Genomic DNA, 13,745 nt, shown 5'->3' with positions numbered 1-13,745 from the left:
GGGGGGGGGGGGGAGATGCAGAAGCAGCACAGGAGTCTGCTGATTTAGGCATAAGTATCTCCAGACTCCAGAACAAGGCAGCACATATTCATGGCAGAACATGTATACAGACATTATCTCAAAGAGGAGCTTTCAGTTATTCTATATCTGTGAATGGACAAAGTCCTCTTGGTAGCAGCCACAAAAAGCTTATATTGCTACATATTTGGATTGGGTCTGTCCATCAGTGTAAAGAAAAGGACTTTCAGGGAAACTGTGACCTCCTAGCCCATGCTCTGTTTATATGTGGCAAACAGACCTTGACATGATACAAGATATATGTGCATGTCAATATTAATCTCTACATCTTTAGCAAGTTCTAACTTGGATGCCCAGGCAAGACTGAAATGGTCTATGAAACTAACATCAAATTATTTCTTTATGTTAATTTAAAAATGTTAATTACTTACCAGAAAAGGGATTTTTGCCAATTATTAAGACATTTGGCAAAGACATCATGATCAACTGCTGCAAAGTCTCCTATAAAAATGAATACAATAAACCTTTTATTAATGTGTACTGAACCAAGTTCAAAAGCAAATGCTATGTACTTTTAAAACAGAAGTTAGTAAAATAAGAATAACTACTAAATAATATAGTACTAATTGATTCAAATTCAGTTCACACACTGCAGACTTAATTATACAGGCTTTATTATAAAAAGTTATTGCAGAGTCCCAAGATCCATAAAAACTTTGTTCTCTGCTGGCTGCGGAGCTGGAACCACTAGGCAAAGGAAAATTATCTAACCTGCTAGAAACTACATAGCCAGTGTACTGGTCCTATGCCAAATTAAGCCACTATCTGTACTGGGGGACAGAGAACACAAGGGTGTTAGGTTGGTTTAAAGCAGAAATAAGCTGCACTGATATGGATTCTGGCCTTACCTGTCTACACTAAGGATTTCACATTGACAACTACAGTGACCATTAGGCACCAAAGTCTGTAATCAGGGCAGATGCCCCGTCTAGGCAGAATCCAGTTTTTCTGAGACAGAACAGTTTTTCTCCTGTGCCAGGTGTTTATCCCACAACAGAATCACCCTCTATGGAGCTTTAGTCATATTTTGATTTCTCTAAACCAGCAGTTTTCAACTGGGGTGCTGCAGCACCCTGGGGAGCTGTAAGGCCCTTTCAGGGGTGTCATGGCATCAGCAACCAAGTAAAACCACCCTGTGCACTCACCTTGCATAATCAACCTAAAGTAGGCAGTAAAGCTGTCTTGTGCTATGCTGTGCAGGGCTTCCTGGTCTAGCACCTACTATGCTCCTCCCGGAAACAGGTACAGATAGAACTTCCATATTTATCTGAATATAAGATGAGGTTCCCTCACCCAGTCAGCATGGGGGGAAACAGCCCCTTGTCTTACATTCATATACCAAGCAGAGGTGGGAGCACACAGCTGCTATGACTCTGACTCTAGCCCTGAGTCCAAGTCAGAGCCAGAGTCTGGATCACAGTAGCCTCCTGCACCCCATTCCACTTCTCCTCTGCTGTTTCTGCTTCCCCCATCCATCCCCTTCACTGTGATGTGCTGCTGGGCTCCAGCTTGGGCTGGGGTCTCTCCTGGGTGTGGAGCACATAGAACAGAGGTGGGCAATTGTTTTGGGTGGAGGGCCACTTACCGAGTTTTGGCAAGCCATCGAGGGCCCCATGACAGGCAGCCAGAGGCAGATAAATATTAATTTTCTAATTTTTTTAGTGGCCCCACGGGCCAGACAGGATGGCCTGGTGGGCCACATCCAGCCCATGGGCCACATTTTGCCCACCTCTGATATAGAAACTCCTTCCCCTGCCCAGCCAGTCAGCAGCGCTGATGCTGTTGCACTGCCTGCCTGGCCAATCAGCAGCACCAACATTGCTACACGGCTAGGCAAGAGCTGAGCTTCCACATGCTGTGCTCCAGGATGGAGCAATCCAAGCAGCATCTGACAGTAAGGGGGCTAGAAAGGGGCAGAGACTAGGGAATTGGGGGGCAAGAGGCAGAGACTGGGGGAGCAGGCGGGGAGGGAGGGGGAAGAGGCAGTGACTAGGGGAGAACTGGTGGGGGAAAGAGGCAGAGATTGGGGGACTTGGGGGTGGAGGGGAGCAGGTGACGGGGGGGGGAAGGAAGACTGCAGGAGAAAGAAGTGAGCAGGGCAGAGGGCAAGGGGACCAACCTGACACACTCCCCACCCTCAGCCACTGCTTTCCCTGTAACAGGCTGTAACAGGCAGCGGTGAGATCCAAGACAACCCTCCAATACTTAGCTTCTATACCCGGAAAGCTATAACAAATTTATACATTTTCCATATATCTTCCATATAAATGGAGGTTTTCCTCCATTTATGCGGTTTCTTTATATGCGAATTCACTCTTATGTGATGAGCATATTTAGACCCATAATTCATTAAATGCAAGGTAAATTCACTCTTATGCTATCAGCATAGATGCCCCCCCCACTCAAGCAGGTATGTCTGTGGGGGGAGGGCAAAGGGCCGTGACCCCACTCACCCCAGCCCTGGGTGCAGCAGCCCTGGGAGCAGTCAACACCAGGCGCCTACACCAGGGCACAGAGCAGCCCAGGAGCAGAGGTGAGTAGGGACAGGTGGAGCATGGTGCAGCCCAGTGGCTGCAGGCAGCTGGCACCGGCCACTCCCAGGGCTACTGCAGCCGTGGCTGGGGTGAGTTCTGCTCTGTTCCCTCTGCTTTGCTGCCTTGTGTATCCCTGGGAGCAGCACCTCTCCCCACACCCTTTCCCTAGTCCCAGCCTCACTCCCTCCCTCACCGCCATGGGAACCTACCCCTATTTGTTACATTGTAAAGTGGGTTTGCTTTATACGAATTTGATTTATATGCTGTTCTCCAGGAACGCATGTACAGCATAAATCGAGGCAAAACTGTATTGAACCAAATTACTGGGGCATCATCTTCAGGGATCCATGTTTTCCATTTCTCATAGAAGAAATGCAGATTTTCCCTTTTAACTGAGAAAAACATGGATTTTTCATTTTAAGGGAGAAACATGCAGATTTTCCACTTTTGCAAAAAGCTCTCTGTAGGCTGGCAGAGTTGCAGCCTGCAAGGGGCTGGGGGGAGTGGGAGGAGGGCAATCAGGCAGGAGGTACCATATGCATGTGCAAGCTCATACATGCACATGGCTGTCAGGCAGCCTGAAAGCAGCTCCTATAGGTAAGTGTGGCAGTGGAGGAGAGGGGATGAAGGCCCCATAGGGAGGGAGGGAGGAAGGAAGGGAGGGAGGAAGTTGGATGGGGCTGGGGCTACTGCCCAGCAGGTGCAGTACATGGGGCTTGTGCCTCAGGGCTGGAATGTGCAGCTGCAGGGCCCCAGCGGGGAGTGGGATGGAGTCGGAGGTGGCTTGTCAGGGGGCGGAAGAGGCTGGCTCCCTGCTGCTGCATACATTCCCAAGGGGAGCACCTGCCTCCCAGATCTGAGCGTGGTGCAGGGATGGGCTGCCCTCTATGCAGGGATGGGCTGCCCTCCTGCCCTCCCCCTAGGGCCTCCATAGCCCAGCCAGTGTGACTGAGAGCATGAGGGCAGAGTGGGCCAGGTGGGAAAGATCTCTGCCACTGCAAACCCCACACCGCCCTAGTGAGGCACCCCCTGCCTGCCCAGCAGCAGCGGGGGTAATGGTGCAAGGTTGTACCCTTCGCTGCTGCTGGGAAGGCATGGGGGGCCTCACCATGGCAGCATAGGGCTCCCAGTGGCAGGAACAAGCTTCCCCACCTGACCCCACTCTACCCTACCACACTGGGTCCTGCCCACTGGGCTATGGAGATCCCACAGGGAGTGCAGCAGGGCTGGGAGCCTGAGCCTGCAGTAGGCAGCCCATACACCCCCGGTTCCCCACAGGCTCCACTCCGGCTGTGCCACCCATGGGAGGGAGCAGGGAAGCTGGGTTCAGGTGCTGCTGCAGCAGGCTGAGGACCCAGGGCTCTGGCTTTGTAGCCCTGGCAGCTGGAGGGGCAGAGGGATATGGGTACAGAGGGGCATTAGCAGAGCCGGGGCTAGGGGGCTGTGGGTGGGGAGTGATGGGAACTGGCAGGGCTCAGTGGCTGTGACTTGAGAGTGAAGGGCCTGGACCTGCATCCTGGTAAGCGAAGGGGGCAGGAGGAGCTCTGATTTTCCATGATAAAAAACCCAAAATCAAATACTAAAGTTTATAGGTACTTAGCATTACACACACACACACCTCTCTCTATATAGTGGCATTTCATTTTAATTGTATATTTGGGGCTTTTAACCAGAGAATTTTGGGGCTTTTTAACCAGAGAATTTGCAGGGGGGGTTAAAAATCACAGAATGTACCATTTTTAAACACAGAAAACCAGGATCCCCATCTTGTCTTTAAGTAAATACAGTATATCTTCTGCTTCTGTTTCCAGGAGGAGCGTAGGGGATGCCAGACCAGGTAGGGTTACACAGCACAAGGCAGCTCCTGCCTGTTTTAGGCTGATTAGAGGGCCCTAATGCAGGGAGACTATATACATATAGCACAGCTCTTCTAAGGCTGGCTGTGTAGCAGGCATGATGGACAGTTCCATCCAGAGGCAGCAAAACCTGGCTGAAAGCAACGAGGTAAGCTGAGACAGCACCAACAGTGATTCTCAGCTGGGGGTTCTGCCACATTCAGAAAAGTGGAAGTTGGGTGCCCTGACTCTGAAAAGGTTGAGAACCACTGCTCTAAGCTTAACCAATTCAGCCACATGTGTAATACTGGTTCCCAATACAAAACAGGTATTCCGACCTACATTCAAAAGGTATTTAATTATGTTTAATATAGCAACTGATAGTGTTTAAGAATCAAAATGAGAAAAGTTAATTCACTTCATGCAGCAAATATGAAAAAGGATGTTATTTACTAAAGGTGGAACTTTGCCAGTTAAATATCATGGGAACATTTGCTTTATCTATGCCCCTAGTGGGATACATTTTCACCACATAGCATAGAAATGATCAAATTTAGACCTCAACTGGTTAATATTAAAGGAAATATTATTAGACCCAAGTCATACTTAATATTAACTCAGTGGCCCACAATCCGTACCTCAATAGCAATGTACTGCATGCAAGCCTTTCTAACAATATTTATCCTACAAGAAAAGCAAAGCATGATGTTGCCTACAGTGCATAAATTGCTCACTGTCTGTTGTCCAAGGGCAAGTAAATTTGAGAAGTACTGCCTTAAGTGAATGATTCAGTGGAGACAATAGTAAAAGCAAGGTGTAAAAATCTTCAGTTCCTTCAGTCAAGCATAGCTTGAAACAGAGCTCCCAAAGTTTTAGCAAATACAGAACTACAAGGCCCAAGAATCATGTAATTTTTACAGAAAAGATAGTCTTTTTTTATGTATTTTTTATAATTAAGCATGACATGTTATACGAGTATATAGTAAGCAGTATATGGTTATTATAATTACATGTATGTGTCTTATTATATATCTGCAAGTTATGTATCTGCGATCTTGGCCAAAAACTGAATTCAACCATTTATTTCTTTTCCACTTTAAAAAAAATACTATAACATGAAAACAAACTTCATGAAGAATACAGAAAACGTTAAATCTGTGCTAACACGGATAGAAAAATCAAAATGCCCACAACTCATAATTAGGCAGTCAAAACATCCTAGTAATATCCTTTGAAAATGATCTAAGCTTCCCTTCAATTGAAACAGTTCAGCAAATGCTTGAATGAGAAATGACCTGTCTAGCAACCATCTTAAAAAGTGGGACTATCAGTTTAGCATCCTGAGCTCAAACTACTGCATACTGCCTCTTACTGGACAAATGTGTCCACATCCCCAAGAAATGGTTTTCACGAACATTCAGCTCTAATTCATGTCCGCTTTACTCTGCATCTTTGATACAATCTAGGAATCAAGATACATATAAGAACGTGTAGGGACACTACCAACCAAACACTGCAAACCAGGTTACTGTTGCTTTTCACATGAGCCCTAACATAGATGTTCAGAAAGTTCTGAAGTCTATAAATGTTCTAGATTGTCTTCAATCTTTTGTTAAGGCAAGGCAAGATAAGCTGCAAACAATTTTTCAAAGTAAATTTGTTGTGCCAAGGGGAAAAGTAAACAAGGATATGGACCAATTTGATGACCCCCTGAATGATGTTCCACTTCCTGGCAACATGATAAAAATCCTTGAAGCTGCTATGGCTGTGGACAGAGATTTGTTTGTATGAACAACCAACTAATAGGGAATTACTCAGTGCTGCAGCTGCCACAAGATCAGAGAAAACAAGCTCAAGCTGAAAAACATGGATAATCAAGGGGGCGAAGATGATTTTGATGAATTTTCACCTCCAGCAAAACCACAGGTGCTGAAAGATATGGATATAGTTCAGCACTTCTCACAACTAAAATGCTTGGTGACAGGGTCCACAAGTCTCTTTGGGATACTACATCCCAACTCCCAGCTGCCCCTATTCATCATCTCGTTTCCCTGCTGTGGGGGGGGAACAAGTGGCAGGATGCTCAGCTCCTGGCCTCCAGAGCCCTGTGAAAACTTTGGCAGCTGGAAGGGGAAAATCAGCAGAGACCTGCCCCTGGCAGTCCCATGCACACATACCCACATGGCACAGCACAGGACCGGCTACAGCACCTGAAAACGGCAGAGTTGTTTCAAAGAAAGCCCCACTGCTCTGGGACAGAGCATAATCCCACACCCATCATGTTCTCAAAGCAAACAATTCTCTATTCAGAAGATGCAGGTCCTTCCTTTTTTGTATCCTTGTGACAAGGTATTTACCAGAATTTGCAGATCCATTAGAATCTGACAGGCCATGCCGTGAGAGCTTCTGCTATGGCCTCAAACTTGCCATCTTTGGGCAGTCAATCAAAAGCCCATACCACCTCAGCCCCTGAAGACGCTGGCAGGACACTGGGGAGCACAAGGAGCTAAGCTAAGGTATAGTACCTGCCAGCTGGGCAGTCTCCATCTGTATATTAAATCAGCATATTTAAAATAATGTTACAGAATATTGATTTTTTTTCCTTTGTATTAATAAGCCTAAAATGACTAAAAGGGTACATTTTCTTTCTAATATTAAAATAATTCAAATTAATATACAAAAGTATAAAACCATAATACTTTCCTATGTGACCCTCAGCTCATTTCTGATTTTCAGCTTTGACATTTTTTTAAAAAGGGTGAATGCCACTGCTCTAAAGTGGTAAAAGAAGAAACACAACAGTAGAAAGACTCATTACCCGGGGGTGGGGGGGAAGGAAGCTTAACTTTTAACATAAAATTCCAAAAGAAAACAAATGTTGAGCTTATTGTTGTTTTGAAAGTTAGGTAAAATATGTAACTTTGCTTCAAAGGGAAAAAAAGATATAACAACTTTTTTACTGATGAATACCTTTTGAAAACTGATATTAAAACCAACATCCTTGTTACATTCTTTCCCTTTATTGTCTGTGCACACAAACTTTATTTCCTACTAATTGATGACATTAGTGATGAGCTACCAACACTAACAATTATTTTACATATAAACAAAATATAGATAATACACTTTCACACAACAGCTCCACTGTGTATCTACTGGATTCTACAACTGCTGATAGACAAAAGTAAAATACTTTGGAAAAAAAATACTACACAGGAATTTTTCATTCTCTGCCTGGAAGGAAAAGGGGGGAAGGGGAGGTTCTATGAAATTAGAGTAACACCTACTTAATTTATCAGCTGCAAGGCAATTCCTAATGAAAGCTAATTATCCGTAGTTACCCATTTCAAATTCTGAAAATATATTTTGCATACCATACTTAAATGCATAAAACTGATTTTTTATATTTATTATAATGAAGAAATAATGTTACAAAAATTCCGAGTGAAAATTGTACCTACTTTAGCTTGCTGTATGACAAATATAAGATTAAATAAATGTTTAATGTCAAGTTTCTTACTACAAAAATGTAGATAGCTCACTATGTAAGAACTACATCATAATCTTGATAGGGTTAAACAATCAGTCAAATATTTTTCCTTTATAGTCTTACCACTTAGTAAGACCACTAAGCAGTCTTACACTTATCACCAAAAGGGGTATTGTGTGGCGACCTTCTCATGGTCTACTCAGTCAGTACCTCCTTGAGGGAAACTAATGCTGCACTTTTGTTGTTGCTCCAGCATTCAGATTGCTACCAGCCAAGCAGCTTATGGGACTGCTAGCAGGATTCTCACACCAAGCACAGTGCCCCTTTTAGGGTGAGTGGTTACAGCCTCTGGGCCCACACTGCTGGTAGGCAATGAATCTGTCTACCATCCTACATCTCAACATCAAAGGAAGCAGCACAGCTAAGCTGTCTGTTGCTCAGACTGCTGCTGAACATTACAATGCAGCTGTCATCCTCCTGCAGAAAACACACTGTGAATCACCTGATAGACTAGAGCTGCAAGGTTTTAATCTGGCTGCCTTTACTCTCACCAAGACCTACAGACTTGCAGTCTTTGTCAGAAGAGATACTACACTGAGTGGTGCCAAGCTGCTTCCTCACCAGATGACAACATTGAGTGGCTCACTATCAAAATCAGTGACACTTCCATTGTCAATGTGTATACTACTCCAGAAACTTCTCTATCTTTTGCCCAGCTGCCACCAATCCAACACCCATGTGTTGCAGCTGGCAATTTCAACTCATAGCACACAGACTGGGGTATAAGAACATAAATCTTGATGGGGAGAGTTCTTGGTTAACTGAGCATCAACAAACAACTTGCATCTGCTATTTGACTCCAAAGAACCTGACAGCTTTGAATAAAGAAGATAGCAAATAACTGCCAGCTCTGACCTGGCTTTCTCAAGTGTAAGTGTCAGCTTACCAGATGAGTGCTGGAGAAGCTCCCAGTTACACTGGCCATTGCTAATTGTACATCTAAGTTTTGTAGCATCAACTAGCAGCAGACCATCACTTAGGTGGAACTTCCGCAAAGCCAGGTAGGAAAAATTGAAAACTTATACAAACTGCAAACCAGCTCAGGGAAAAGAAACAAAGCATAAGCAAGTGTGAAGTCAAAGCTGATGCCATTGCAGCTCAACTTGTGCATAATGGCCGCTAGATCAAATTTGACAAGGAATTCACTAGGCAGATAAAGAAAAGTCAAACCCCTCTGGATGACTCATGGTCCCAATACCTGCCTGGAGAATTCAGTACTGAGGAAATGAAGGCAGCCCTTAAGCTTTTAAAGACCAACAAATCACCAGGGCCTGATGCCATACATGCTAAATTTCTTCGTAACTCTGGGGAGATGATGATCATTTGGCTTCATGAGTTCATCTCCAACTGTGTCAAATGCAACAAGATCCCTCGTATTTGGATAAAGACCACAGTCATTGCAGTCCTAAAGCCTAACAAGCCCAAGGACAATGTAAAGATCTAAAGACCTATCTCCCTCCTGTGAGTTCCATTCAAGCTACTGGAACACCTGATTATGCCAGAGGCTACCCCATAATTGATCCGCACCTGCCTAAGGAGCAGGCTAGCTTTAGACACAGAAGTTCAACAGTGGAGCAGTTAACTCTCCTTACTCAAGACACTGAAGAGAGCTTTGAGACTGGGGAAAAAGTTGATGCTATCCTGATGGACTGCCTCCATAGCCTCTGCTACAACCTCCTCCGAATGATACCTGACAAAACAATCGTCAGCTTTATTATGCTTATGCTTCAGAACTGTGGTTTCACTCTTAAGACCACTGATGGCCAGGAAAGCTGCCCTAGAAATCTTAAGAATGGTGTCCCAAAAGGCTCAGTACTTTCTCCATTGCTTTTTGAAGTGTACACTGTCAGCCTGCCTGACACCCAGTCCAAGAAGTATAGCTATGCCAACAACCTGGCTCTCATCAAATCAAGTAAGCAATGGGAAGATATTGAATCTGCTTTTACATCAAATATGAATACCCTTGCCAACTACTTCCATAAATGGTGTCTCCAACTCAGCCTCACTAAAACAGTGGCAACAGCCTTCCACCTAATTAACACCCAAGCAAAGAAAGAGAAAAGTCAAGACTGGCAACCGGGCACTTGAACACTGTTACACTGTTACTTATTTAGGAGTCAAGCTGGACCTTACCTACCACCAGCATCTGGAAGGGGTCCAGGGTAGGGTTAACAGAAGAGGAGCTCCTTTCTGTTGCCTTGCTGACACCACCTGGGGTGCAAGTTTCCAAACACTTCACATCTCTGCTTTGGCACTTGCATATATTCCTGCTGAGTACTATGCACCAGTATGGGGCCAAAGCACTCACACTAGGTTAATGGATTCCAACCATAACACCATCATGAGGACCATTACCATTACCAATGCCAACCCCAGTTCACTGCTTACCAGTCCTCTCAGGCATCCCCTCCCCACTACCCAACATCTAAAGATAAGCCGCTACCCTTGTACTAACCCTCAAAGCCTAAGATCCAGACCAGTCTTTGCACTGCAGCCTACTTAGTAACAGCAAGCCAGAAAACCAACTACCACCAGAAGACTTGGAACATGTTCTCCACTCAGGCCAATAAGCTCATCAAAATCTTCAGATGGGATGTGCATGCTGTAAGTGACGTGCCATCACTGGATCAGGAAATATGCTGTACAAGAACTGCAGCTAAAGAACTTCAGTCCCAAAAGCACCTTCTGTCCTTCAGGATGGCAGCTGCCCTGCAGGGCCCAGACTGCATTTAACCATCTCAGAACAACCATTGGGCAGTTTAAGGCAAGCACGCACTCTTGAGGCCTCTCCAGCAATGCTGGCTGCAGCTGCAGCGCCCAAGATCAGATGGCTGACCACATCATCTATGAATGCCCTTATGGTCCTCCTTTGGGCACCTAAGGTCTTACTGACGTTGACCATTCTACCTGTTGCTGGCCCTCATGTTTCCAATATACGAGTGTGGTGACATTCACTTCATCATCATCAAAAGCATCAATGGTTGCTTCTTAATAATGTCACTACACCCTAGCTTTAGTTGTGAGAGATGATCATATAAATAAATCCCCATTTCATTTCTCCACACCATTCATTATTTTTATAAACTTCTACCATGTCCCTTCAGTCATCTTTTCTCTAAGCTAAGAAGTTCAGCCTATTTATGCATAGTTTTTGCTCTTCAAGAAGCTTCTCCATGACCTTCATCAATCTTGCTGCCCTTCTCTGTACCTTTTCCAATTATAGTATATCCTTTCAGAGGTAGGAGTGAGGAAGCACTCCAGAGAAGGCAAAGAGAAGGGCAACAAGGATAACTAAAGATATGGAGGGACTTCTATATGAAAGACCAGAGAAGCTAGGCCTATTCAGTTTAGAAAAGGAACATTTGCAGGGGGTTTACAAAATACTAAATGGTGAAGAGGAAGTAGATGGGGACTTACTTTATGATCCCTCACAATACAAGAACTGGAGGTCATAAAATGAAACTAGTAAGTAGTAAGTTTAAAGCTAACTAAGAAAGTTCTTTTTCACACACTGTGTAAAGTGCAGAATGCATTGCCAGAAGATGTAGATGCTGACAGTTTAACCAGATTCAAAAGAGGACTGGACAAATTCTTGGAGGAAAGGGGCATCAGTAGCTACTGAACATGGGAGTTAGGGGAATATCACCTGAATCAGAATTTTCTAGACTTTAGGCACTTAATTTCTATTTAAGTGTGTAATTCTCATTGAAATAAAAAGATAGGTACCTAAATATCTTTTGTGGACATGGTTCTTAATCTTGCCAATTCATTTTGTGTGTGACAGTAGAAAACAATAAGATTAGACAGTAAGAAAGACATGTAGAAGAACTGTGATGCTTTTACTGACAGATGCCACCATAGTCCCTATTACAGTAAGACAAAAATCTGAATCCTTCTCATACCACATTTCATCAATAAAACAATTCCCATTTCAAAGAAGTTTCACAAGTGAACTTGCAAGGACTCCAAAATAGATTTCATATAACATGCTTTTCTGTAGCTGTGTAACTTAGTTGTAGTTTATATCTATAAACTGACAGAAATACATCCATCCAGAAAATACATGTTAACTGTAATGTTGAAGAAGAGGGTAATACATATAAATCTAAAAACTGGGTTCAGTTCCTCTGGACCAGAGTTATTGGGATTTAGAGCAACTCCAGGTTGTTGCAGGTTGCCTGGCAATTTACAAACCAGAGAGTATATACCATGGACAGCTGGCTATGGCTAAATGATACCGTAAGAAACATCAAATCTCTATAAAAGGTGACAGATACTCAGAAAACCTATTACAATTTAGTTTATTTTGAATCTTGTACTTTTATCTATTGCACTGAAGGTCTTGCAGAAAGTACATTAACTAATGGCAGCTTTATGCAATAATTATTTCTTACTGGTTAAAAAAGGACCATGTAACTTTCATAAACAGAGTAGGGAAAGGTCTAGCTGCACCCCAGGGAATTACACAATTACGTGCCCATGTAATTTTGCATGGAAAATGTATGACTGCACATAATCACATAATATCATATCATTTCCCAGGGTGTAGCTGGTGAGTGGGAAGGGGAGCTACTGCCTGCAGGAGAGTGGGGTGGACATGGGGGTGCGTGTGGGGTTCGTGGCTGGGTGTGGGCCACCCCACTACACCCCTCCACCCCATGGTGCACAGCCCCCACCACTAGCTGGATCAGCCAATGGTGGACCCTCAGGGCACTGCTGACCAGGGCAGGCAGAGCCCCTGGTGGCACACGGCTGCAGCTCAGTGCCTGGAGCTGCACATGGTTCCTGCCTGCAGTGCTATGAGCGCCATATGTTGACACAGAGCCAGCCCAGTCTGACCTAAAGGTGCCTGCCAGCCGGCCAAACTGGGTTGGCTTTGAGCCACCATGTGCAGCTCCCAGGATTCACCAGAGCTGCATGCTGCTGTGGACTCTGCTTGTTGTGGCCAGGGTCAGCATGAGGGCCTACCGGCAGTGGAGGCTGTGCTGGGGGGGGAGGGGGTGGCCATGTGGTGGCAGAGGCTGTGCAGTGGGGCTGCATGTGGCAAGGGCCTGTGCATGGGGGAGGCGTGTGACAACATAGGGCTGTACTGGGGAGGGTGTGGTGTGCACAGAGGGGGCTGTGCGCAGGGGGGCACATGGTGGAGGAGCCCATACCCACCCACAAACCCAATATACTCCCTCACAAACCCCACACACTCCCATACCCTCACCCACCCCCAAACCTCACACACGCACCCACACCTTCACAAACCTCTCCACAAACACCCAGCATTCATCTCCCAACCACACCCCTCCCACATGCACAAGTACCTACATATATTTCTAAAGAAGGTTCAAACAGTGATCTATTTAGTATAATTTTTAAAAAAAAAAAAAAAAAAAAAAAAAAGTAATTAATTTTTAGAGGCGCACAAAACATCAGTCCAATATCAGATTGGTACTGATATGAAGAAAATTGTTTATATCGGATATCAGTCCTATGGTGCCGATAATTTGGCTGATAAATGCCCATGCTGCACCACAGCATGGAGCAGAGCTGGCAGCTTGGAGAGCTGCTTCCAGCTGGTGAGTCGGAAGGAGAGGGGAGGGGCATGGGGGGGGGGCAGATCAATGCCACCCGCAGTGAGGGAGGGGGCAGGCACTGCCCAGCTGGGGCAGGGGGGTGGTGTGGGAAGGAGGTGCGGCTCATGAGGTGGACGCAGCTCCTGCTGCTTGCACCCTGGAAGGGCGGGGGGGGGGGGGCATG

The 13,745-nt window shown here is 45.2% G+C and overlaps 1 protein-coding gene across 9 annotated transcripts in view; it reads right to left on the bottom strand.

Moving 5' to 3' along the window:
• The window catches only part of CCDC88A (coiled-coil domain containing 88A), a 248,444-nt gene that overhangs the window by 166,290 nt on the left and 68,409 nt on the right, over positions 1-13,745 (bottom strand). For all 9 annotated transcript variants that reach the window (XM_019516673.1, XM_019516675.1, XM_019516676.1 and 6 more), the window contains exon 4: positions 450-519. In XM_019516673.1, coding sequence (XP_019372218.1) covers positions 450-519 — 70 coding nt within the window. The remainder of the gene's footprint in view (positions 1-449; positions 520-13,745) is intronic.

This window comes from Gavialis gangeticus, unplaced genomic scaffold (assembly GCF_001723915.1).
Source record: "Gavialis gangeticus isolate Ggan-Ray unplaced genomic scaffold, GavGan_comp1, whole genome shotgun sequence".
In the NCBI taxonomy this organism is placed as follows: domain Eukaryota; kingdom Metazoa; phylum Chordata; order Crocodylia; family Gavialidae; genus Gavialis; species Gavialis gangeticus.
This window is presented reverse-complemented; position numbering and strand designations above follow the sequence as displayed.